This window comes from Neltuma alba, unplaced genomic scaffold (genome assembly GCF_004799145.2).
Source record: "Neltuma alba isolate B1F8T4 unplaced genomic scaffold, ASM479914v2 tig00004930_pilon, whole genome shotgun sequence".
NCBI lineage: Eukaryota > Viridiplantae > Streptophyta > Magnoliopsida > Fabales > Fabaceae > Neltuma > Neltuma alba.
The window spans coordinates 58,158-85,516 of NW_021633913.1; the positions used below are offsets into that span (position 1 = coordinate 58,158).

At 31.7% G+C, this 27,359-nt stretch overlaps 1 protein-coding gene and 1 long non-coding RNA gene across 2 annotated transcripts in view; both read left to right on the forward strand.

Annotated features, from left to right (window-relative positions):
• The first annotated feature begins 4,164 nt into the window (after positions 1-4,164).
• Positions 4,165-27,359, forward strand: part of LOC114746301 (E3 ubiquitin-protein ligase LRSAM1-like) — a 31,780-nt gene continuing 8,585 nt past the window's right edge. The window contains exon 1 of the mRNA XM_028934532.1: positions 4,165-4,278. Within this exon, the coding sequence (XP_028790365.1) occupies positions 4,213-4,278 (66 nt within the window). The 5' untranslated portion in view covers positions 4,165-4,212. The remainder of the gene's footprint in view (positions 4,279-27,359) is intronic.
• Positions 19,321-20,238, forward strand: LOC114746303 (uncharacterized). The gene is made up of 3 exons (XR_003740260.1): positions 19,321-19,469; positions 19,800-19,887; positions 20,197-20,238. It is a non-coding gene; the product is annotated as an uncharacterized LOC114746303 (long non-coding RNA).

Below are 27,359 nucleotides of genomic sequence, written 5' to 3' on the forward strand. Positions count from 1 at the left end.
TAACCATCAAGGAAGCTATCTTAACTTAGCTCTGGCAATGATTAAATCCAGTCTAGTAGTCTGATATTAGAAAATTAAATTAAAAATATGTAAAAAAAAAAAAAGAAAAAGAAAAAAAGGGGAAAACTGGGGAAAAGTCCCCATTTGAAAAATATGTTAGCAAATAGGACCTGACAATTTGTCAGCTTTTGAGGTCCTTTAGTCTAAATAAATTTCAAAATAAAAAGACCAAAATACCCTTAATTGTACATACTGGGAGTTTCTTTGCACATAAGGAATATATGTTGCACATTATTAGAGTTTGATTGCACCTAACCTAGGTTGCACATAATGAAAGATAATTGCACAGAGCAAAAATTCAGTTGAAAACAGAAAATATATATTGCACGTAAGAAAAAGTCAATTGCACTTAACTTGTAAGTTGCAGATAATGGAAGATAAAATACATACGAGAAGTTTAGTTACACATAAGAAAGATATATTACATGTAAGGCAAGTTAGATTGCACACAACATGCTTTGAACATAATGAAAGATAAATTACACATATGAGAAGTTTAGTTGCACACAAAAAAAAATTTGCATGTAAGGGAAGTTAGATTGCACAGGACATGTTTTAAACATAATGAAAGATAAGTTGCATATATAGGAAGTTTAGTTGCACATAGGAAAGATATAGTGCACATTATTGAAGTATGATTGCACCAAACCTAAATTGCATAGATTGAGAATTTAGTTGCACGTAGGAGAGAAATGTTATTGAGGTTCAATTGCACATAACCTAAGTTGTATATAATAGAAGATAAATTGCACAGACTAAGAATTAAATTGCACATATGGATGATATATTGCACGTAAGGAAAATTTAGTTACACTTAATTTAAATTGCACATAGTAGAAGATAAATTACACATATGAGGAGTTTAGTTGCACACAAGGAATTATACCGCATGTAAGGGAAGTTTAGTTGCACCTCATATAATTTGCACATATTGCACTTATGTTTTAAGCATGTTGTGCACAATCTAACTTACTTTACCTGTAATATATCTTTGTTATGTGCAATTAAACTCCCCATATATGCATTTCATCTTCTATTATGTGTAACTCATAGGTTAAGTATAATTGACTTTTTTTTTCACGTGCAATATATCTTCCTTATGTGTAATTAAATTTTCTTTATGTGCAATTTATCTTTTATTATATATTGCACATTACTAAAGTTTGATTGCACCTAACTTAAAGTTATAAATTGCACATAATAAAATTCAATTGTACATAAAAAGATATATTGCACGTAAGAAAAAGTCAATTGCAAGTAACCTATAAGTTGCACATAATAGAAGATAAAATGCATATATGGGGAATTTAATTGCACATAACAAAGATATATTACAGGTAAGACAAGTTAGATTGCACACAACTTGCTTAAAACATAAGTGCAATATGTACAAATTATATGAGATGCAACTAAACTTCCCTCACGTGCAATATAATTCCTTGTGTGCAACTAAACTCATCATATGTGTAATTTGTTTTCTATTATGTGCAATTTAGGCTAAATGCAACTAAATTTTCTTTATGTGCAATATATCATCCCTATGTGCAATTTAATTCTTAGTCTGTGCAATTTATCTTCCATTATGTGTAACTTAGGTTATGTGCAATTGAACCTCAATAACATGCAATATATCTCTCCTACTAAATTCTTAATTTGTGTAATTTATTTTCTATTATATGCAATTTAGGTTTAGTACAATCAAACTTCAATAGCGTGCACTATATCTTTCCTATGTGCAACTAAACTTTCTATATATGAACTTATCTTTCATTATGTTTAAAACATGTCCCATGCAATCTAACTTCCCTTGCATGCAATATTTTTTTTTTTGTGCAACTAAACTTCTCATATGTGTAATTTATCTTTCATTATGTTCAAAGCATGTTGTGTGCAATCTAACTTACCTTACATGTAATATATCTTTCTTATGTGTAACTAAACTTCTCGTGTGTATTTTATCTTCCATTATTTGCAACTTATAAGTAATTAAGTGCAATTGACTTTTTCTTACGTGTAATATATTTTTTCAGTGTTCAACTAAATTATTGCTCTGTGCAATTATCTTTCATTATGTGCAACCTAGGTTGGGTGCAATCAAACTCTAATAATATGCAACATATATTTTTTATGTGCAAATAAACTCCCAATATGTGCAATTAAAGGTATTTTGGTCTTTTCATTTTGAAATTAATTTAGCTTGAAGGACCTTAAAAACTAACAAATTGTCAAGTCCTATTTACCAATATATTTTTCAAATGGGGACTTCTCCCCAATTTTCCGTTTTATTTTTCCATCTGAATTGAAAGGTGATAAAAGATTGTATCATTTTATTACTGTTATGTTGAAGCTACAGCTAATATTGCAGAGTAAATGTGATAAACTAAGGGCAATACCGGAAGAAGAGCGAAAACTTGTTCAAAGGCTTAAACTTGGGAAGGATGATGAGGTACAACTGCATAAGAGACAAATTGAAGAAATAAGTCAAGAATTAGACGATGCTTCAAAAAAAATGCTGAGCACGCTACAACTAGAGCTGATCTTGCTGAGGTACTAGCTGTGTTAGTATTTTTTTTTTCCCATTTATTTTATAGCATGTATCTATCATCTTCAGGCAATGAAATGAGATGGGCTAATTTGCAAGGAACTGTGATCAGTGTGAAAAACAAAATACAGTATTCTTTTTTTTTTAAAAAAAAACGATGACAATGTTCTACAAACAAGGCTGAATGATGAAGAATTTTTATTGTGCCGATAGGGTTATGGCAAGAAAATTTTTGCTTGGTGCCTTCTATAGAAAGGTGTCTGAATCTTCAGTGGAAGCTTGTGTTTGGTTTTGCAGTGATAGAAAGATGCCTTCTACAACCAACTTGTCCAAGCTCAAATCTCAATGATACAGAATAAATGTTGGGAATTGGGGGGGAGATTAGAGAGGGAAAGATAGAATAGAGAGACACAGAGAGGGAGATGAGAGAGATAGAAGGGAAATTCTATTCCATTCACTCATTATTATTCTCATAACCTAACTACAACTTACCCAATCACCCCGATTTATAGGCCTAGGGACTTGTTAACCAACTCTAATTAACTCTACCCCTTTTTATTACAACTATATACTGTCACTTAACCTAACCAAACACAAGCTTCCACTAAAGATTCAGGCAGAAGAAGGAAGGAAAGAAGAAAGAAATGGAATAAAAGGGAGATGGTTCTAAACAGAAAAACTTGGGAACCACGTGTTGGAAGATATTTCCTGTGTGGCAAATAAGACGTCTTCCTCCTTACCAGATTAATTTTTAATTCTTAATATGGCAAGATGATGCTGAGTAACTTGATTTTTGCATCTTTTTCCTCCAATGTGAACGAATTTGTAGTGCCTTTTGGTTCTCTGTTTATTTAATTTTTTTAAGGATGCTACACAAGGTTGTGCCGTGTGTTTCTCTTAATTTTGAGTATCTGGCTCAACCTTGAAGACTTGTTTTCATGGTGAATGGATGAGTCTAATTTCTATGCGGGAAGTAATTATAGGAATATGGCAGGAACGGTGATCAGCTTAATTGGGAAGAAAGGGACTATGTGTCAGGGCTAGGTCTAGGGATGAGCTGGCAAGAGGTTGTAATCAAGCGTTCTTTCTGTTACTTTGTTGATTGCCTTAAAAAAGGGGCCTTCAGACATCAGGGAGAGATGGGGAAGCATATTCTTGGTAATTTAGGTATAAAAACTAGTGGAGTTCCTTCCAGTCTCAATGAGGATTAAGCTTTCTGTTTCAGCATAATTCTTCTCTTCCTGTTATCTCTATATAGAAATATAGAAGTTGGTTTTTTTCCCCCTCTTCTCAAGTTTTCCCCCTTCTTTGCATTTGGTTGGTGCTTCTTTCGTAGACTAGATCCTGTCAGTGTTTTTAATTCCTGTGATTGGGATTCTAACGCCAAGTTTCCTCTCCGAATGATTCTGTGTAGTGATCAGGAGCAATTATAATAGAATATTATGTGTACTTAAAGAACTGTTTAGGATGTACTGAAGAGCTTGAGGGGCTAATTATGGGTAACTTTCATGTTTAGAATGAATGGATGAAAAACAAAGAGAGAGTTGCAAAAAAAAAGAAAGCTTCTGCAATTGCTGGAGCCGAAATGTGATCAGATAAGAGAAAGTGCTATGAGACAAGTTGAAGAGAAGGAATTGGAGTTAGCCAAAGCCCTTGATGCTTCTGAAATTGCTGAGGTCATTGTTGGAGTTGCCGTTATTTTATTTTTATCATCTCTTTAGTTTGTCTCCATCATTTAACAACGCATGTTATCATATTCTACGTAAACTTTTCAAATGAAATTTGTATTACTATTATTTTCAAAATCTCTTAACAAATAAGGATTGGGACAAATTATTTATAAAAGTTTTCATCAATGATCAAGTCTTTGAAGCTCATTAGAAAAGAAGGGATAATATTCGAGATACAACTGAAGCAGATGTAATTCGAGGTATGATTCGATTGTTTCTGTACATTTGTATGTTATGTCCTCCCCCCCCCCTTCTGTTTTCTATACTTTTTTATTTGCTCTTATATTTAAGATAGTCAATATTAATGTTCGTACATATTTGTCTTTGAGATTCACCCAAACTATGTTACCTCACCTACTGATTTTTGTTGTTGATACTGAAATCATAATAACGTATTATGTGTACTGAAGGAATATTTTAGGATGGGCTGAGGAATCTAAGTGACCATTAATTTGTAACTTATTATGTTCAGAATGAATGGATTAAAGTGAAGAAACAGTTGCAAGAAAAGCTTGAGCATGTGCAGTTGCCAAAGCAGGAATGTCAGGAGACAAGATAAAGTGCCATGAGACAAGTAGAAGAAAAAGAACTAGAGTTCGCTGATGCCCTTAATGCCCTTAATGCCGCCGCAACCGCAGCATCCAGTTCTGCTGTCGCTGAGGTATTTAAAAGAAAGAAAGAAAATCCTACAGATATTTACCAAAATAGACTAAACTGATCATAAGTTAGTCAAAATTTTCAGTCTTGCTTGCATATTTACCCATCATTAACTTACTATACATATATTTTATATAATGAAACTACCTAAAAATTTCACTCATTATCCCGATTTATAACCTCTGATCTTGAGAAGGAAATCAAATCTTTAGGCGATTAGAAATATTTTGCTTTATATTAGTACTATTTCTTCCCCACATTGTGTGCGACTGGCTTCGATTCGAAGTTTAATGTTTATTATTTAAAAGTCAACGGAAGCATCTTTCTGACTGGCTTGAGGTGAAATGATTAGTCAGCTTTTGAGCGAAATATCACACTACCTCCAATCTAAATAACTGATTTACAGATATTAAGAAAATTAGTTAAATTAGTTATTTGTAATAAACAGATGTTATCTTCCGTAAAATATCCCCATCAGTCATATGTATCGAACACCTTAACATGTGCAATCATTATAGGGATTACTTAGAGACAAAATAGATAAATAATAGAAACAAAGTAAATTGAGATCTTATATTTAGGATCTAATTGAATCTCGAACTAGCTCTTATATTAAGGACTAGAGATAGCATCTTACTAGTGTTTATAACACTAATTAATACTTGGTTACTTTTTTTAGAAGGTACTTTTTGATTTCAAATTGCATAAAAAGACAATTAAAACTAAAAGGAGTATATGATGGATCATATTTTGTCAAGAAATAGACTGTGGCCCATATTTTGTACGGATTTCAGGCGAGCAGCACTGTTCATAACTTATAAATAACACGGATTCCCATAGATGTTATACTGCGCATTGATAAGGCTGCATTTGAAAATAATGTGATATGTGTTCTTAAAAACTACAAGGTTAAGACTGATGTGAAGATAAAAGTAATTTCCCCCCCTTTATAGTTCCTTCCACGTCTGCAATTTCTGAAGAAATGTGGACACTCTGCAATCTGTGTTCTTTTGTTTTCCCATTAGTCGAATATGACACTTCAACCTTATCACTCCATTACGGTTATGTTGAATCTTTAGCTAATTCTACAGAGTGAATGTGCTAAACTGAAAAGAATGCTGATAGAAGAAGGGAAAACTGTCCAAAAGCTGATACTTGAGAAAGACCTTGTGACAGAAGTGGCCAAGAGACAAATTGAAGAGACATCTCGAGAATTAGCTAATGTCCTTGATGCCTCTGCAACTGAAAAATCAAGCTCTACTGCCGAGGTATTTGTTAAATAATTGAACTGAAAATGCAAAAAGAAATGTTTTATTGGGCTCAAGCACATCCCTGTCTGGTGTCAAGGTATCTGCTCCTACGAATGTGCTTGCAACTTTTACTCAGAACCGGTCAACTCCATTTGGATCATCTGCATCGTCTCCTTCATTTGGGTCAAGGGGGAGCACAGCTTTTTCTTCAGGGTTTTCAGTGTTACCATGTAGTTCAGCGGCAAATGGTTTCAATTCAGGCACCTCCATTGGGCTCGGCACCTTGACTTCCCCTTCAGCATCCAACACTTGGAGTCCATTTGGGTTTTCCGGCCCATCTCTATTTCAGGCGTTTGGCACTGACAGTCCCAATGCTGCAGATCGAAGATTTGTTAGAGTTCGTTTATGCAAGAGGTAAGACTTGGTGTCTTGGTCTATGAAAACGATTATATACTTCCGCTGCTTTGACTTGTCCCATCTTTCGTTTGACCATTGAAACAGCTTTAATTGTGGGTTGTTATTGACACCGGTTCTGTTGGAAATCTGGAATCATTTGGTGCTCTTCAAGCCTTCTTTTGTTTGTTCAAAAAAAACAAAAGAAAAAAGAAAGGAAGCCTTTGTTTGAGAATAGTCAAATTAGTCAAAAATAAATATATTTTTATTTTTTAAATACAGATTATTTTGTAGTGGAAAATACACAAAAAAGGAGCTTTAAACTAATTAGCTTCTATATCTAATAAAATTTTTATTGTAGTTAATAATAAAACAACATTAATGAAATTTATTTAAGGGGAAATTTCACTGTAGGACCGCAGAAGGCAAATAATTTCAAAGAGTCCCCAAAACTTTCTGAAACCTCACTGCAGGACCAAGGGACCAATCTGATATTAATTTTTAGAGTGAGATTACAATAATACCCCTCCCTTTTTATTTTATTAAAAAATAAATATTTACCTGAGTTACTGTTCCGGCCACCGGAGGTCGGAGGTCCGGCCACCGGTGCTCAGGTGGCCGCCGTCGGGGTCCGGTCACCGGTGGCCGGAACAGTAACTCCGGCGGGACTTCCGGTGGCCGGAGTTTTTTTGTTTAAAACAAAGTGGCCAAGGGAGGGTTTGAACCCAGGACCCCTTGGCACACCAAAAGAGTTGTAACCACCAAGCCAAGCAACCCATTCAATCATAAAATGCAAATAAAACTACATATAACAAAATAAACGCAACAGTCCAAATGTAAGTGAACAAGTGAAATTAGACGATTTACAAGTGGAATTCAGAAATTTGCAACAAAAGTTAGGCAATTTACAAATAACATAATAGAAGTCATAACCCAAAATGCAAGTGTTTAGGTGCAAATGAGCAAGTAAAATTTGAAGATTTACAATAAAAGTTTATGGATTTACAACCCAAATTTGGCAAACACAAGAGAATTCACAACCTAAAATGTAAGTGTTTAAGTGTAAGTGAACAAGTGAAATTAGACTATTTACAAGTGTAATTCAGCAATTTACAACAAAAATTAGACAATTTACAAATAACATAATAGAAGTCATAACCCCAAATGCAAGTGTTTAAGTGCAAATGATCAAGTGAAATTTGAAGATTTACAATAAAAGTTTATGGATTTACAACCCAAATTTGACAAACACAAGAGAATTCACAACCCAAAATGTAAGTGTTTAAGTGTAAGTGAACAAGTGAAATTAGACTATTTACAAGTGTAATTCAGCAATTTACAACAAAAATTAGACAATTTACAAATAACATAATAGAAGTCATAACCCCAAATGCAAGTGTTTAAGTGCAAATGAGCAAGTGAAATTTGAAGATTTACAATAAAAGTTTATGGATTTACAACCCAAATTTGACAAACACAAGAGAATTCACAACCCAAAATGTAAGTGTTTAAGTGTAAGTGAACAAGTGAAATTAGACTATTTACAAGTGTAATTCAGCAATTTACAACAAAAATTAGACAATTTACAAATAACATAATAGAAGTCATAACCCCAAATGCAAGTGTTTAAGTGCAAATGAGCAAGTGAAATTTGAAGATTTACAATAAAATTTTATGAATTTACAACCCAAATTTGGTAAACACAAGAGAATTCACAACCCAAAATGTAAGTGTTTGAGTGTAAGTGAACAAGTGAAATTAGACGATTTACAAGTGGAATTTAGAAATTTACAACAAAAATTAGGTAATTTACAAATAACATAATAGAAGTCATAACCCCAAATGCAAGTGTTTAAGTGCAAATGAGCAAGTGAAATTTGAAGATTTATAATAAAATTTTATGAATTTACAACCCAAATTTGGTAAACACAAGAGAATTCACAACCCAAAATGTAATTGTTTGAATGTAAGTGAACAAGTGAAATTAGACGATTTACAAGTGGAATTTAGAAATTTACAACAAAAATTAGGCAATTTACAAATAACATAATAGAAGTCATAACCCCAAATGCAAGTGTTTAAGTGCAAATGAGTAAGTGAAATTGTCGAATTTCACTTGCAAATCTATAAACTTTTGTTGTAAATCTTCAAATTTTATTTGCTCATTTACACTTAAACACTTGTATTTGGGATTATGAGTTCCATTATGTTATTTGTAAATTGCCTAATTTTTATTGTAAATTGCTGAATTCCACTTGTAAATCATCTAATTTCACTTGTTTACTTACACTCAAACACTTACATTTTGGGTTGTGAATTCTCTTGTGTTTACCAAATTTGGGTTGTAAATCCATAAACTTTTATTGTAAATCTTCAAATTTTACTTGCTCATTTGCACTTAAACACTTGCATTTTGAGTTATGACTTCTATTATGTTATTTGTAAATTGCCTAACTTTTGTTGCAAATTTCTGAATTCCACTTGTAAATCGTCTAATTTCACTTGTTCACTTACATTTGGACTGTTGCGTTTATTTTGTTATATGTAGTTTTATTTGCATTTTATGATTGAATGGATTGCTTGGCTTGGTGGTTATAAGTCTTTTGGTGTGCCAAGGGGTCCTGGGTTCAAACCCTCCCTTGGCTACTTTGTTTTAAACAAAAAAACTCCGGCCACCGGAAGTCCCGCCGGAGTTACTGTTCCAGCCACCGGTGACCGGACCCCGACGGCGGCCACCTAAGCGCCGGTGGCCGGACCTCCGACCTCCGGTGGCCGGAACAGTAACTCCGGCAAATATTTATTTTTTAATAAAATAAAAAGAGAGGGGTATTATTGTAATCTCACTCTAAAAATTAATATCAGATTGGTCCCTTGGTCCTGCAGTGAGGTTTCAGAAAGTTTTGGGGGCTCTTTGAAATTATTTGCCTTCTGCGGTCCTACAGTGAAATTTCCCCTTTATTTAATAATTGGACATGTGGGCCAACTTGGCCCAATTAGGATGGCTCTTGGGGGGTTGGCCCACTAAATTTAATCTATTTTCTGAACAAGAAATTGATAAAAGTTAGGAGAATTGCAACTAGGTCTTACCCAAAAAAATTAAATACAAAAAGATCTCTTGAAATTATAAAATTATTCTGAAGTCTCAAGAGACCTTTTTGTAATAAATTTTATTTTTTTAACTACTAAATTACCCTTTTTTTTAAGTTTGCATTAACAACTGAAAGAGCAATAGTTACTTAAGGTGCAAGGATTAACAACTACCGAAGCTAGTTTGACAACATATTTTCTCAGCATATCACAAAATGTAATGCATGAGTTGTCAAGCCGCGATAGTTGTCAATCCTTACACCCTAAGTTGTCAACCCCTGCTCTTTTAGTTGTTAATACAAACTTTAAAAAAAGAAGGGTAATTTGATAATTAAACAAATAAAATTTATTGCAAAAGGGTCTCTTGGAACTTCAGAATAATTTTATGATTTCAAGAGACTTTTTTGTATTTAATTCCCTTTAATGGGACCTAATTGCAATTTTCCCATAAAAATTTATTGAAATTAGTTCCTATATCGAATCTGAATTTTTTTAAAAAAAGAAAAATGTTTCAAAAATAAATTCACAATCGTCAACTCAAGTAAATTATTTAATTAATACAACAATCCATGTTCTTAATATTGCAATGTTTTATTTATATTTAGGGGTTTGCATAAGGCCCACATGTTCAAGATGCTTGCCCGAACCCACAAAAAAAAAACCCAACTCAGTTTAAGAAAAAGCTGGCCAAATAAAAATGGGTATTTTTGAGCAGGGCCGGGCCACGAACATGGTATGTTGCCCTACCTATTTAGCCTTACCCGAAAAAATATATAATTATATATATTATAATATATATATAATATTATATTATTTTAGTAATTATCTCCTTTTATTTTAGTTAAAAAATTAGGTAAAATTAGAAAAATGAAAGGAACATAAAAATTATAATTATATAAAAGAACCAAATATCAAAATATAAAATTAAATATGTTAGATTGCTCCTAGTCAAATTTCCTTCTTTTCCTCTTACCTTCAATTTTTTAAAACAAAAGAAAAAAACTAAAATCACCTTTCAGATCTTGTACTTTCACATGATTATAAGAATCCTCTAACTATATGAATGAACTAAAGAATTGAACTACTGAATTAGCTCAATTATTAAATATTTTAATTATTAAATGATTTTTTTACCTCCTATGAGAAATCAAAGGCTGAAGAAAAAGACTACATAAGCCTTGCATATATGAGTGATTGAGTCATTCATAATAAATTCTTTTTCTCTCACCTTGTCTCGAAGCATGATAATGAAGTCACATGGTTGAAATTGATGATGATTACTCATGTGTCAAATTTATGCATTTATCTTTTTGTGTTATCCCCCAACAATATTAACGTTTACTTCCGATCCCTTTAACATATATTTGATGTTTATGGTTACACAGAAGTAAAGAAAAGAACGTTATAGTTTTATTTTTTTAAAAAAATGAAGTTAGGGGAAATAAAAAAAGATTAATTAGGGACAACTTAGTATTTTTATATTTGATCTTTCAAAATAGTTATAATTTTTATGAGTTTATCAATTATAATTGAATTTTTTCCACATATGAGCCAGGTGTGACTAAATTGGGCATGAAAGTCCTCCCTGTTCAGCCCGCTTTTAACTAGCCCAAAATAGTTAGGGCTTTTACCGGCCATGACTGGGTAGCAGGTTGCAAAACATAGCCTGTTCATCTTTCAGACTGGGCATCAGGCATGGGACTTACCCTGCCCACCTTTGCCCACGTGCAGCCGTATTCATATTAATCATGAATGAAAATATGTCAATTTTTTTATTTAATAGATCATCCTCTTTTGACAATAATTCCTCATGGTCCTCGCAATTATATGTAACTAATAAGTACCTATTTGAATATAGTTTTTCATATCTTATTTGAGAATTTTATCATATTTATTAAGTTTAATTATATTTATTATGATTTATTTGAATTAAAAATGATGTGATTTATTTGAGTTAAAAATGATTGTATGAAATCAGAGTTAAAAAAGTGTAACACTTGCCCAGTTAATTCATGTACTTAATACAAATACTTTATAAATAGCTCATAAGTATTTATAGTATTCAAATTGTCAAAAGAGAGTATGGGCATTTAGGAACAAATCATAGTTTCAAAATAAATCCTTAAAGTAACTTAAATAAAACATTGAAATATTATAGTTATGGCCAACAAAATATAACATAACATGCATGAGGAGTACAAAAAAGCCTTTATTGTTTACTTCATCAATACCTTCATTTTATTCCTTCTAGATCATTCACCTAAAAATGTTAATATAAAGTATGAGATCTAACGTCTTAGTAACTACTAAAATTCCTGACACATATAACAAATCATATGATTAACAAAGATTTGATTATATATGTATATGTGAGTGTAAGTGGATATTACGGATTTATATTTTCAAATTGATTTCATTCTCAATTCAGTAACATATCAATCTCAATTTTCATCATATCCCCAAAAAAAAAAAAAGTAATATGTAGCCTCTGTTATATCACTATCCATTTTTATTCTGTTAATTAGAGTTATAGATTAACACATAATCTAACAGTAACTAATCCATATTAATGGATTACCCCAAGTTGAGATATACCTGATTAAAGATATAGAACTCAAGCTTGGAGTATGGCTCACCTCTTTAAAGAATAAAACTAAAGAGATGTTACATATCCCATAGCTCTAATATATTCTTGGCCAAAGAAAAACATGAAAAAATGAGTCCTAATAAGTGCCATCTACTATATATCAAGTAATGATATACCACTTGATGATTAAACAACAAACATATCTCTTTCAATCCTTACCCAACAATACATATGGCATATAACAGATAATAATATATCAAAATGCATCCACGAATACGCTATTATTCTAAATAAAAAAACTATAAAATTCCAATACAGATTAACAGTACGATTTATTATATTATATTTCAATTATTATCACTTATCAAGATATCTAAATATTAACCATAATTAATAGAATAAATCTTAAATGAAATAAAAATAAATTCATTAAAGCTCCTTTTATCTGAAAAATTATAATATATACATATATTTCTTTGACATAGTTAAATCAAGGAGACTCTAATCATTTACCATAAAATCCCACATCATTAACATGTACATGAAAAAATTCAAAATTACCTGCATTACCTCAAAATTCTCCATGAGTCTAAAAAAATTACAAATAAATATTTATTAATTGTGTGTAAATATATAACTCAAAACTATTTATTCACATAAATATATAACTAAAAAATATCACAAAACTACTTTAAAATTCTAAGACTACTTTCGAAACTAAAATTATATAAACATATATTAATTCTCACATTAAAATCTCAATTATTTATTCTAACCTGATTTAAAATTTTTCCTCAATCCAAACAACTCCTTTGAATCATAAATAACTTTAATTTTATTTAATTGTATGAAATTCTCAATTTTACAATTTAAGTTTCAAGCTTAAAATTTTTTTAATAATATATCTTTAACCTATTCAATATTCAAATAGATTAAAAACTCAATAATATATCAAATAATTCAAATAAATTATTTAACTTAATCAATATAAACATTTTAGGTAAGTCTTAAATAATAAATTTTTCAATTAAAATCTTAACTTAAAATTTTCAAAACAATCAATGAACAAATAAAAAGTGATTAAAATTCATTAATAATTTATTTTTAAATTTTTATAGTCATATTTACCAAAACTTTCCACTTATTCCTTATCCAAATAGCAAACTTTTTTCTAATCAGTAAAATAATATTTTCAGTATAAAACTCTAAATGTATTAAGAAAATTCATACAAAAAATTTGATTAGGAGAAATATTTTCATGTATTTAGATTATCTCTCAAAACTTAGCATGCACTTTGAAATTCAACCTCTGGCTCTCTCTATTTTGTTTCCTCTCAGCCTCTCGCTCCCTCTCCCTCTTTGTCTCTACCTCTTGCAAGTTGAAGAAAAATAATGGGTTAGAATATTTAACACCTCCACATTTAATTCTCCCCTTTTTGTTTTCAATCTATGCCCCTTCTTCCGCTTTCTCTTTCCTTCACCTTTTTCTTCTTTCTAATTGCCCCTCCCATTGGGCGAAAAAGCGGGTTTTTTTCTTTTTACTTTATTATTATTATTATTTGTTGCTTAAATGCTAAAAATAAAAATGTTACTACCTCCGGTCCTAATTATAAGACCCAGTTGACTTATTTGAGGAGATTAAGGAAGTAAGTTAAGTTAGTTATTTGTAATAAATAAGTGTTGTCATTCCTAAAATATCCTTGCCAATTAAGTATATTGGCTAAAACTATCATTATTAGAAGATTATCTTGGAAAAAAAATGTATAAATATGAGAGACAAAATGGATTGGGGTCTTATAATTAGGACCAAATAAAAAGTCAAATGAGGTCTTATAATAAGGACCGGAAGTAGTATATTATTATGATATGTTTTAATTTAAAGAATCGCAAAAAAGGAGCAGCAGAAATTCTCAAAACCGCAAAGAAGGCCAAATGAAACTCGCCGTTTTGTAAAGCCTATGAGTTAAAATTCTCCTGCGGCTCGAGGGAAAGGAGGAGGCGATATCCAAGTCCAAGGATCGTCGTCTCAGCTTGAATTCTCTCGGCTTCAACCCCACCATTTCCATATCCTCCGTAATCGACGACCTCCACCCTTCACCACCGTCTTCATCGCATCATCTCCTCCTCTTCACCGGGTCCGACTCCATCCGCTGCCAGAAAAGAGCGCGACCTTCACAGCCCCAGAATCTTGCGACTTCACCTCACCCATCTCTCACCATCTTCAACCCGCGACCTCCTCTGTTCACCTCCGTGCCACCGTCAACCTCCTCTGTCTTGATAATCATCATCACCGACAGCCAAAGACAACCAGAATCCATTCGACCAGAACAGGGGCGATCGTTGCGACTCCGCACTTCCTTCAACCTCTGATGATCTTCTCCGTTGCTGTTGTGGTGATGATTGAAGTATTAGAGGAGCTCGGTAGCGCAGTCCATTACACCATGAGTAGCTAAATTTGATTTTTCCCCAAGGCCAGAAAGCTACGCCAGAGAGTTTTGTACATTTTTATCTCCAATTTCAGTTTTATATTTTGATTTATCTGAGTTGGATAATTGGATTGCAATGCTGGAATGGGTAAATTATAGTTGTAGTGTATTTTGGGATATGAATGTTGAGATTTGATAATCATGCACTTCACTTTGTTGTTTGATGCTATATTGAGTTAATATAATGTTATTCTCTGTTAAGTTTTTGGTCCATTCCATGGTTCATAAGATTGGTGAATTTGATTGTGCATAGTTATTTAATTTCTACCAATGGTGCTTAATGAGAATTATTAATATTGTTGTGAATCTTTTAGTTAAAGGAATAATTAACAAGTTAATGTCTTAATGAATCTATGCTTGATTAGACGAGTAGCTACTTACGTTAATTGATTGGATTGGTAATTAAAACTCTATTAATTTTTTGAAGTTAGGAAGGCATAGATTGAAGCTGTAAAGTGGAATTCATATAATTTGTTATCTTTTAATCAAGTTTCTTGCATTCTCATTCTAATTTACCCATTCACTTATTTTTAAAAAAAGATAATAAAATATCCTCAAAAATACTAACAGACAAATTAGGATCGGTAAATATCAAAAATTCAGATCAAACCTCTTATAATATTTTGTAATTTTAAAATGGTGTGAAATTAGGGGTGTTTAAGGCCGGCCCGTTCCGGTCTCGGTCTTATTGGGACGGGACGGATCTGTCCCGAAATTTTTCGGGACGGGACAAAAAAGGGACCAGGACGGGACAGGACACGGGACGGGGTCGTCCTGGTCTCGTCCCGATTCCTTTTTTTTTTAATTTTTTTTAATTTTTTATCCTATTTATATAATATCATTTTTTTCATATTTTTTTAAGATTTGAGATTATTGTATGGAACTATGGATATATTTGTTTAGAGTTTTTATATTTGTTAATGACTTGAGATTATTGATGATTAGAATTTTTAGTAAGTTTTTATTGTGTTAAAAGCTTTTGTTTAGAGTTTTTAATGACTATTAATGTAATATTTTGAGCTTTTGTTTAAGAGTGTCCAAACAAATAAAAAAATGTTTTTATAAGATTTAAGCTCAAAAAAATATAATTAAAAAATCAGATTTTTTTAAAAAATTAAAAAATTAAAAAAATATATTTTCGGGACGTCCCGGTCCCGTCTCGGATCCATCCCGTCCCGACCGGGACCGAGACAACCCCGGGACGGGCCGGGACACGGGACAGAAAATCTGTCCCGTTACTGTTCATCGAGACGAAACCGGGACGGGCCTGTCCCAGTCCCGATCCGTCCCGTGAACAGCCCTATGTGAAATGATAGCATTGTCCTTATGCTTTCAATAACTACTTTTATATAACTATTGGCTACTTTTGTACAACTTTGGTTATTTTAATTTCACTATTGACTATTTTTATTTTCAAAGTTTTGAAAACTACTTTTGTATAACTATTAACTACACAAGAGTGGTAAATAACTAAATAAAAGTAGTTACTAGATTTTCAATAATACTAAATGTACTTTTTGAATTTTTAAAATAAAAGTACTCAATAATCAAACTGAAATGATTAATAACCAAACAAGATTTTCAAAAATAAAAGTAGTCAAGTGCAATATTAGAGTAGTCAACAGCCAAACAAGAGTGGTTATTGGAGTTTTAGAAACAAATATAGTCAATAGCTAAAAAAGGTAATCAATATATAAGAAAGAATAGTCACTGAAGTTTCAACAATATGCTACTGAAGCTCTAGAGGCCGGCCACTAGAAGGGTTGCCAACATCGGAGCCGGAGCTCTAGTGGTCGAAAACTGGCCAAGGGTGTTGAGGTGGCAATATTAAAATTAAAAAAAAAACATAGTGAAGGCCATTTGTGTCATTTTGACATATTTCAAAATTTTAAAATAGGACTAGGGGTTCGATTTAAGATTTTCCATTTAACAATTTTCAAAATATTTTATTGTTTTTTTCTCAAAAAATAAAATACAACAAAAGTAATTAGGATTATTTTCAATTAAAAATTAAATAAAATATAATAGAGAAGTTTGAATAAGGAATAAAAATAAATTCACAAGGAAAAAAAAAGAAGTATGATCAAGCAATTTATAAATCTCAATAGACATAATAAAATCAATTAAAATGAGAATTTTTAGAGGATATGGATTTGTTAATTTAAATTTAAATGGGTCAAATTATTTATCATTGAAAAACTCTATTTAAGTGTAATTTCTAATGCGCGCAACAAGACTCATTTAAAAATTCTTTGTATTTCAAAATTTATTTTCAAGATTGTGAGTAAAGGCCACCCACATTTTCACTTTAAAAAGCTTATTTAGTCTATATTTATATCAAACAAGTTTCACATTAAAAGTGTTTATAGTGCATGAGATATTATAACAACATTATTGAAAGGTCAAAGTTAAAGCATGTATGACCTTCATTCACAATTTTAATCATAGCCTTATGATATATATAAAAAAACTAATGGGCTTTAGTCTATTAGAAACTAAATTTAAATAGCTGTTTAATGATAAGTCATTTGTCCAATTTAGAATCATATTGATGAAATTGAAGACTAGTTTGGTTCAACTACCAAATCCTTAGAAATGGTAATTCAATGCAATAACATATAATGCAATATTTATTATCATTCATATGTTTGGTATACTTGGCATGCTATCAAGAATATTTAGCAAAAAGTTTGTTTTTAATATTTAATCAAATAAAAATAAGAATGAAAAGTCTATAATATCCTTCAATTATTAAAAAAAAAAAAAACCTCTCCCTATGTTCATCTGACCACTAGACACAATTTTTTTCCTCACAAAAATGAGAAGCACAAGCATAAGCATAGATTGACAATCTTCTCATTAAAAAAACTAAAAATTCATTTAGAAAAATCTAGTTGATTCAACAAGAACTAAATCAAATGAGCTTTTAAGCTTTAATACAACAAGAAAAGAAGCATGCAAATTTGAATTTGATATAAGAAATTTTAATTTTCTTGGATTAAATTTGAATCTATTTAAGAAAATCTGAAAATGCTAATCAAATTTGAAAATGTTCATTTCCTTCTCACGGATAAAATTTTAACCATGGGTTTATTAATGTAAATTAGAATTTGTATCAATAAATTCTAATTTATGCGTGATACATTCTAATAAACAGGGTAACTTTTGATTAGATAAAATTTTCTCAATTTAAATTCAAATCAGGGAAATGACCTCTTATTGAAAAACTCTCTGAATTTAGTTTTTAATAAAATAAGATCCATTCAAAAATATTATGTAATTTTAAAGTTATGATCAAGACAGTGAACAAGGGTAAGAAATATTTTTCTCACTAGATTTTGAGCCAGATTTGAAGAACCAAACTCAAATCGAAGCATTTCCCAACGCCTGGCTGAGTTGCGTTTGTTGCTGTAAGGAGACAACGATAAGGTCAAGCTCATTGGCGGAGGGAGAAGAACATAGAGTCGCGTTCGTTACCGGAGGTCGGAGTTGAGTTCGGTGGGAAAGACCATGCCAGGATCGATCATGTCGCCATCGTTGTAGAGAGCCATCACCGGTAGAGGACCAGAAAAGGTTGGGATGGGAGAGATAGAGGAAGAAGATGGGATGGGGGAAGGGCAAAACGGTCTGAGTTCTAATTTCATGGAACTGGAACTCAGTTCTCATGGAGGGTTAAAGAAGCGGAAGTTTCCAAATTTGATGGAACTGAGACTTCCAAGGGAGTGCTTCAACTAAATGCCCAAATTTTGGGTTCTACTTCTAATTTTGCTTCCCGTCTCCTTATTTTTATGCTACTAAGCAAGGCATAAGTTTTTGTCACAAGTTCTTTTTTTTTTTTTTTCATCCTTAAAAAATTGCTCGTAAACATGTGATATGCCATCTAAAATTAATTTGATTGTTGGTTAACTAAGCAACTTAACAGTTAAACTTGGATGAGATTATATCAATTTAATTAACAATTTTAAACGCAAAATTATACGATACTACTTATGTTTATAAAAGTGATTTCTAAAAACACTTTTTTTTGCTGATTAAGGGGGTGTTTGGATAGAAACTAAACCATGGTTTCAGAACTACTTTTATGATTTACGAAGTAAATATGTGGAGGAATTTGTCTCGTTTTGCAGAAAAGTGTTTCTGAAACCACCCCAAAGACAAATTTTTCAACATATTTATGTTATTTATTATAAAATTATTTTTAAAATTATGATTTAGTTTTTATTTAAATATTTTAAAAAACACTCTCCATCTTAAGCCCCAAAAAAATTCTGATTAAAGATGAGGCGCAATCATAAGCACCTGTGCTTGTTTGACCAAAACAATCACAAGCATCTGAACTTTCTCTTTCCTCCTTGATATTATTGGGGAATCTTTTTCACAATATGAAATGGCCAGACTTTCCTTCCTCGAAACGTCAACACCAAGTCGTCGTCTTCTTTTCTCCACTACTTGCCTTTCCCTTTCTTCTTGTATGCTTTACTTACAGTTGCTAGTTCTGATTCTCCACTCTGTTCTAGCTTCAGTCGCCACTGAGGAAGCTTCATCAGTTTATTGACCAGAAAAATAGGAAGCTTCACCAGCTCTAAGCTTTCCACTGACATAACAGTTAAAAGCTTTTTCGCAGGCAAGACGCAAGAGTGGCAGAAACCGCAAAACTGCAATTAAAGAGTTGCAGTCGTGAGTATTTTCTTATGTAGATTCAATATTTTATAATATTTCAGCTGCATTACTTGCTTGATGCGCTCTGCAATCGAAACCTGTAACGATCGTTGAGACTGATCAACACAAGCTTTTGGCCCCCCCCCCTTTGTGCAATTAATTTTATTGTCACTCTTGTTACGTGTCTTTATCTAGATACGCACATCGAGTTCTATGGGCCCTGGCCCTCATTTCACAACAATGTCCTTGGCTTTTACCTTTATATCATTTTCGGATGAGTAGATTAAGGCAAAGAGGAAGTTGCAAGAAGGGGAAGAGCTAATCGAATTGCCAAAGCTGGAACTTCAGGAGACAAGACAAGTTCCATGAGATGAGACAAGTTCAAGAGATGGCTGTAGAATTCGTCAATGCCCTTAATGCAGCTGCAGCTGCTGAGGTATGATTTGTTGGTGTTTCTTTTATTTTATGAATATGCTTCTTTTGGATTATATCAGTACTTTTTATCTTGATTTTGTTCCAAAGATTTTTTCCCCTCCCTTCTGGGCGGGGATCTTATATTGGTCTGCGAAGAAACTCTAATCTTATGCTTCTTTCACAGTGGAATTTTTTCCTTCCTTGCTTGTAATTCGTGAAGAAATATAGATGATTATGCATTGATAATTGTGTCTTGCTTTTCCATGTGAACTGATTGTGATAATTCAACTTCATCACTCCCTTATGGTTGGAGCTGTTTTTAAATTTACAGAGTGAATGTGCTAAACTGAGGAGGCTGCTGGAAGAAGAGAGAAAGCTTGCGCAAAGGCTTAAACAAGAAAAAGAAAATGAAGCACAAATGGCCAAGAGAAAAATTGAAAGAATGAGCCAACGACTAGCCGAGGCTCAAAAAGATGTAGAGTACGCTACAACTAGAGCTGATGTTGCTGAGGTTCTGGCTTGACTTGATCCCTCCCCGCCCCAATTTTATTATCCTTTTTTTCAACAAATTTACGAGGAATCGTAATGCAGGATTCCTTCATTTCTGATTTTAAAATTTTTACGATATTTAGACAAACGAGGCTGCATGATAACTTTATTTGTGCGCCACTCTTGAATTTGACAAAGGTTTTTATCTGTCATCATTCAAATAATCTCTTCTCCAAATGATTCTATGTATTTATGTGATCAGTTATAATAAAATATTACAAGCCCTTCAAAAACTATTTAGGATAGATTAAAGTACCTAAGTGGCTGTTGATTGGTATCTTTTTATATTTATAAGGATGAATGGGTTAAGTTGAAGCGAGAATTGCAAGAAGCTCTAGAGCTTGTGCAATTGCAAGAGCCCGGAAGCGTGGAGACAAGACAAATTGTACTGAGACAGGTTGACCACAAAGAACTAGAGTTAGCCAATGCCGTTAATGCTGCTTCAATTGCTGAGGTATTTGTTGTTGCTAATTTTATGATATTAAAATATTTATTTTAGTTTTTCCTCCATAGTAGATGCATTTTAATCCAGATAAACTTTGCAAAGTTTTTGTTGCTAATAGTCTGCGATGAAGATGCAGCAAGGTTTACACCAAATTATCTTGCAGGTGCCTTTATCAAAGATTAACATTTGGTCAATTATTTTGAGTAGCACTTTTTTCTGTTAAATCACTAAAAGGTACATACTTGAAACAAAGTATATGGTTGGCTTTTATATGTATTTCATGTGTTTATGTTGTTGATTTTTTTTGGGCTCTGTCTATAATATTGCTCTATAATTAAACACTAATTTTATGCTTCTCTCAGAGTGGAAAAATTTAATCCATCTGTGAATCAAAAGCAAATGTCTGCATTTAGTAAACATAAACAGAAAAAAAATAAATAAGTGAAGACATATTTGTTTTTGCACTCATAGTTGGGCTAACCATGCATGATATAATTATGTTGCTTGGGATTTTATAGAGGGTGATGCTGCATTTGAAAATAAATTGATTTTTAAGCTGGCTTTTGTCATATTGGGAGGGACAAATTTTGATTTGACAGAGTTTATGGAAAGATGAAAGTGATGTTACTCTAATATTAGTTCGTTTGATGTTTGTAAGTTGTGAATGTGTATACAGATGGTTATTTGTTGATGATTGAAATTTTTTCTCCATTTGATTTGAATATGATACATTTTTGCATCACTCCATTTTTGGTATGTTGATCTCATAGCTAATTTTACAGAGCGAATGTGATAAACTGAGGACATTGCTGGAAGAACAGCGAAAACTTGTCCAAAGGCTTATACTTGAAAAAGATGACGAGGCTCAAGTAGCCAAGAGACAAATTGAAGAGATAGGTCAAGAATTAGCTTATGCTCGAAAAAATGCCGAGTGTACTGCTACTAGAGCTGATGTTGCTGAGGTTTGAATCCTGTTGATATCTTTTTTCATTTATATCAAAATATTAAGAAAGTGGCCCAGTTTATTTGCAAGCAGTCGTGATCATTTTGAAAAGCAAAATACAGGATTCTTGTGCTTTAAAAATATGAAAACATTTATACAATCAATTTGAGTGACGAAGAATTTCTATTTTTGCATAATAGCGCGATATGATATGAAGTAGGAATTATGATTTGATTCTATGGACAGGAACTTCGTCGGATGGAGACCCAGGAATGTGTGATTTTGTTTGGTTAGGTTGAGATTTAAGGTTGCGAAAGTTTGTCATGGAAGTCACCTTTCTCTCAGTGTGCCATTTTCCTTTGAGAAATGGCCTGTAGCTCTTAAGGAGGGATATGAATGTTATTGTTTTAATGATTTGGTTGTAAAAACCAGTGAAGTTCTGTCTGGATTCAGCGGAAGAATTAGTATTCACTTGTCATCAATTGTCTGGGCAAAAGCAACGAAGATTTGGTGTCCTTCAAATGTAAGATCACTCGAATGAGGATCTGTATGAATCAGACTGAGTCAAACATGTAGATCATTAAGGCAATGTTTCTACAATTATACTATTATTCTGCTACAAGGATTAGTCAACAATTAGCTAAGGCACAGAAGATGTTGAATACGCTACAACTAGAGCTGATGTTGCTGAGGCTCAAATTTATAAAATATTGATATATATATATATATATATATTTTTTGATAAATTTACAAGTAATTGTGATGCAGGATTCTTTCATCTTCGATTTTAAATTTTCGCTATATTTAGACCAACAAGGTTGTATGACAAATTTATTTGTGTGCCACTCTTAAATTTGAGACTTCCAAGGTTTTTATATGCCATTCAACTAATCACCTCTGCAAATGATTCCATGCAATTATGCGATCAGTTACAAGATACTGCAAGCCCTTTGAGAATTATTGAGGATATATTAAATTTCTTAAGTGGCTTTTGATTGGTATTTTTTTATGTTTTCAAGAATGAATGGGTTAAGTTGAAGAGAGAGTTGCAAGAAGCTCTAGAGCTTGTGCAAATGCTAAAGCCAGAAAGCGAGGAGGCAAGACAAAGTGTGCTGAGACAGGCTGATGACAAAGAACTAGAGTTAGCCAATGCCGTTAATGCTGCTGAGGTATTTGTTGTTGCTAATTTTATTATATTAAAATATTTATTTTAGTTTTTCCTCCTGGAAGATGTACTCTAATCCAGATAAACTTTGGGAAGAATTTTTTTTTTGAAGTAATATACCCTAACCTCCTTTATATTTTGCTTTAATTATATGGACCTCACTTTTATTTTGAAAGCATACACTTAAGTTCAAACCTAACTACTTCAAAAATATTCTAAATTTTTTTTTAAATTAAGACTCATATCAAAATATTTTTTAATTTACTAAATGTCTAATTTTCACTAAAATTGTTTTGAAGAATTTGATTTCTTATTTTTGTAAATAATTATTTATTTATATTTTTATGATATTGGGACACAATAAGTAATTTAAGTAATATAGACATAAAAATTTGATTGAAAATTAGTTCTTTAAATAAAAGATTAAGATTTATCCAGCACTATAAGTTCTTTAAATAAGTTTCAATAAATCTAATGAAAAATTAAAATTATAAAATTTTATAAAATAATCAAAATTACTAAGTTTTATAACCTATTACAAAGTTTGGACATATATGTAGTATAAAGATAATTTTTTTGATAAATATAAATTTTCAAATAATTTTTAAGTTAAGAAGGGGTATTTTTGTCCAAAAAAATTCAAGAGTCAAACTTGACAGTTGACTAAAGGTTGGATTAATGAAAAATCGAATCGCAAATATATAAGAGAAATGTGTGTAACATGCATTTTAATTTTAGTAGAAGTTTATATGCGTTTTCAAAATAGAGAGGAGGTTTTTGTGGTTTGGACAAAATAGAGGGGTGTCAATGCATTTTATTCATTTTTTTTAAAAAATATTAGCATCTTCTAATAAGTGTTACAGCAAATTATCTTGCAAGTGCTTTTACCAAAGAATAACATTTGGTGAATTATTTTGAGAAGCACTTTTTCCTATTAGATCACTAAAAACTGCATGGATGAACTAAGTATATGGTTGCCTTTTATTTGTATTCTATGCTTTTCTCTTGCTGAATTTTTTTTTTTGCCCCCCGGCTGTCGGTAACATTGCTTTATAAGGAAACACTAAATTTATGCTTCCTTCAGCATGGAAAATTTCTGTAAATCAAAAGCACATTGCTGCATCTATGAAACACAAAATATATATTTATTTTTCACTCATAGTTGGGCTAACCATGATATAATTATGTTGCATGGGATTTTATAAAGGATGATGCTGCATTTGAAAATAAGTTGATTTTTAAGCTGGTTTTTGTCATATTGCGAGGGACAAATTTTGCTTTGACAAAGTTTATGGAAAGATGAAAGTGATGTTACTCTAATATTAGTTCGTTTGATGTTTGTAAGATGTGAATGTATCACATTCATTTGATTTGAATGTGATACATTTTTCATCACTCCATTTTTGGTATGTTGAACTCATAGCTAATTTTACAGAGCGACTGTGATAAACTGAGGACACTGCTTGAAGAAGAGCGAAAACTTGTCCAGAGGCTTACACTTGAAAAAGATGATGAGGCTCAACTGGCCAAGAGACAAATTGAAGAGATAGGTCAACAATTAGGTGATGCTCGGAAAAACGCTGAGTGTGCTGCTACTAGAGCTGATGTTGCTGAGGTTTGACTCGTTTTGATATCTTTTTTCATTTATACCAAAATATTTATCTGTCGTTTTGCAGACAAATAAAGAAAGTGACCCAGTTTACTTACAAGGAGTTGTAATCATTTTGAAAGCAAAAATACAGGATTCTTTTGCTTTAAATATGAAAACATTTATACAACCAATTTGAATGACGAAGAATTTTTCTGTTTGTGCATAATAGCGATATTATAGGAAGTAGAAAGTATGATTTGATTCTATGGATAGGAACATCGTGTAATGGAGACCCTGGACAGGGTGATTTTGTTCGGTTAGTTTTGAGGTTTAAGGTTGCAAAAGTCTGTCATGGAAGTCACCTTTCTCTCAGTGTACCATTTTCCTGTGAGAAATGACCAATAGCTTAATGATTTTCTTGTAAAAACCAGTGAAGTTCCATCTGGATTTAGCGGAAGAATAGTACTCACTTGTCACTAACTGTCTGGGCAAAAGCAACGAAGATTTTGTGTCATTTAAATGTAAGATCACTCAAATAAGGATCTGTATGAATCGGACTGTGTCAAAGACGTAGAGCATTAAGGCAATGTTTCTACAATTATATTATTATTCTGCTACAATAATTAGGTAAGGCTCAAAAAGATGTTGAGTACGCTACAAACTGATGTTGCTGGGCTCAAATTTATATAATATTAAAATATATATACACACACACAATTTTTTTGACAAATTTACAAGTAATTGTGATGCAGGATTCTTTCATTTCCTATTTTAAAATTTTCACAATATTTAGACTAACAAATTTGTATGACGAATTTATTTGTGAGCAGCTCTTAAATTTGAGACTTCCAAGGCTTTTATGTGTCATTCAACTAATCTCCTCTGCAAATGATTCTGTGCATTTATGCGATCAGTTACAAGATACAAGCACGCGATGATTATTACTAATTATTGAGGATATATTAAGTACTTAGTGGCTATTGATTGGTATCTTTTTATGTTTTCAAGAATGAATGGGTAAGTTGAAGAGAGAGTTGCAAGAAGCTCTAGAGCTTGTGCAAATGCTAAAGCCAGAAAGCGAGGAGGCAAGACAAAGTTTACTGAGACAGGTTGATGATAAAGAACTAGAGTTGGCCAATGCCGTTAACGCTGCTTCAATTGCTGAGGTATTTGTTGTTGCTAATTTCATTATATCAATTATTTATTTTAGTTTTTTTGGTAAATATATTTTTTATTTTATTTTCCTTGAAAGATGTATTTTAATCCAGATAAACTTGCAAAGTTTTTTTTTTTCAGTAAAATACTTTACCCCTCCCTTATATTTTCCTTTAATTGCACAAACTTCACCTTTATTTTAAAACATATACTTAAGTCCAAACATAATTACTTTAAAATATTCTAAAAAATTTTTTTTATTTATAAATTATCAAAAATATTTTTTATTTACTAATTTGCCTTCATAATACTAAATATCTAATTTTCACTAAAACTGTTTGAAGAATTTGATTTTTTATTTTGTAAATAATATTTGTTTAATATTTTTATGATATGGGGCCACAATAAGTAATTTAAGTATATAGGCATAAAAACTTGATTGAAAATTTGATTAGTGGATTAAGGTTTATCCAGCACTTTGAATTCTTTAAATAAGTCTCCCTAAATCTGATGAAAAATTAAAATTATGAAATTTCACAACATAATCAGAATTAATAAATTTTATATTGTATTACAAAGTTTGAAAATATATGTATTATAGATGATTTTTTTTATAAATATAAATGTTCAAATAATTTTTAAGTTAAGAAGGGGTATTTTGGTCCAAAAAAATTTAAGAGTTAAACTTGACGGTTAATAAAGATTGGATGGATGAAAATGAAATCATAAATATATAAAAAGTTTGTGTAATATATATTTTAATTTTAAGAGAAGTTTATATGCGTTTTCAAAATAGAAGGGGGGTTTTTGCAATCTAGGCAAGATAGAGGGATAGTCAATATTCATTTGTTTCTTTTTTTAAAAAGAAAATATTATCATTTTCTAACATGTGTTACGCCATCAAAGATTAACATTTGGTCAATTATTTTGAGAAGCACTTTTTTCCTGTTAAGTCATTAAAAAGTGCATACTTGAAATAAGTATATGGTTGGCTTTAATTTGTGTTTCATGTGTTTATGTTGTTGATTGTGTTTTTTTTTCTTTTTCCGGTGTTCTGTCTGTAATCCATCTGTGAATCAAAAGCAGATGTCTGCATTAGTAAAGACAAACAGAAAAAATAAATAAATGAACGCATGCTTATTTATTTTTTTCACTCATAGTTAGGCTAACTATGATGTAATTATGTTGCATGGGATTTTATAAAGGGTGATGTGCTGCATTTGTAAATAAGTTGATTTTTAAGCTGGCTTTAGTCATATTGGGAGGGATAAATTTCGCTTTGACAAAGTTCATGGAAAGATGAAGGTGATGTTACTCTAATATTAGTTCGTTCTATGTTTGTAAGCTGTGAATGTATATACAGATTGTTATTTGTTGATGATTGAAATGTTTTCCCATTCGATTTGAATGTGATACCTTTTTCACCACTCCATTTTTGGTATGTTGAACTCATAGCTAATTTTACAGAGCGAATGTGATAAACTGAGGACATTGCTGGAAGAAGAGCGAAAACTTGTCCAAAGGCTTACCCTTGAAAAAGATGACGAGGCTCAAGTGGCCAAGAGACAAATAGAAGAGATAGGTCTAGAATTAGATGATGCTCGAAAAAATGCTGAATGTGCTGCTACTAGAGCCGATGTTGCTGA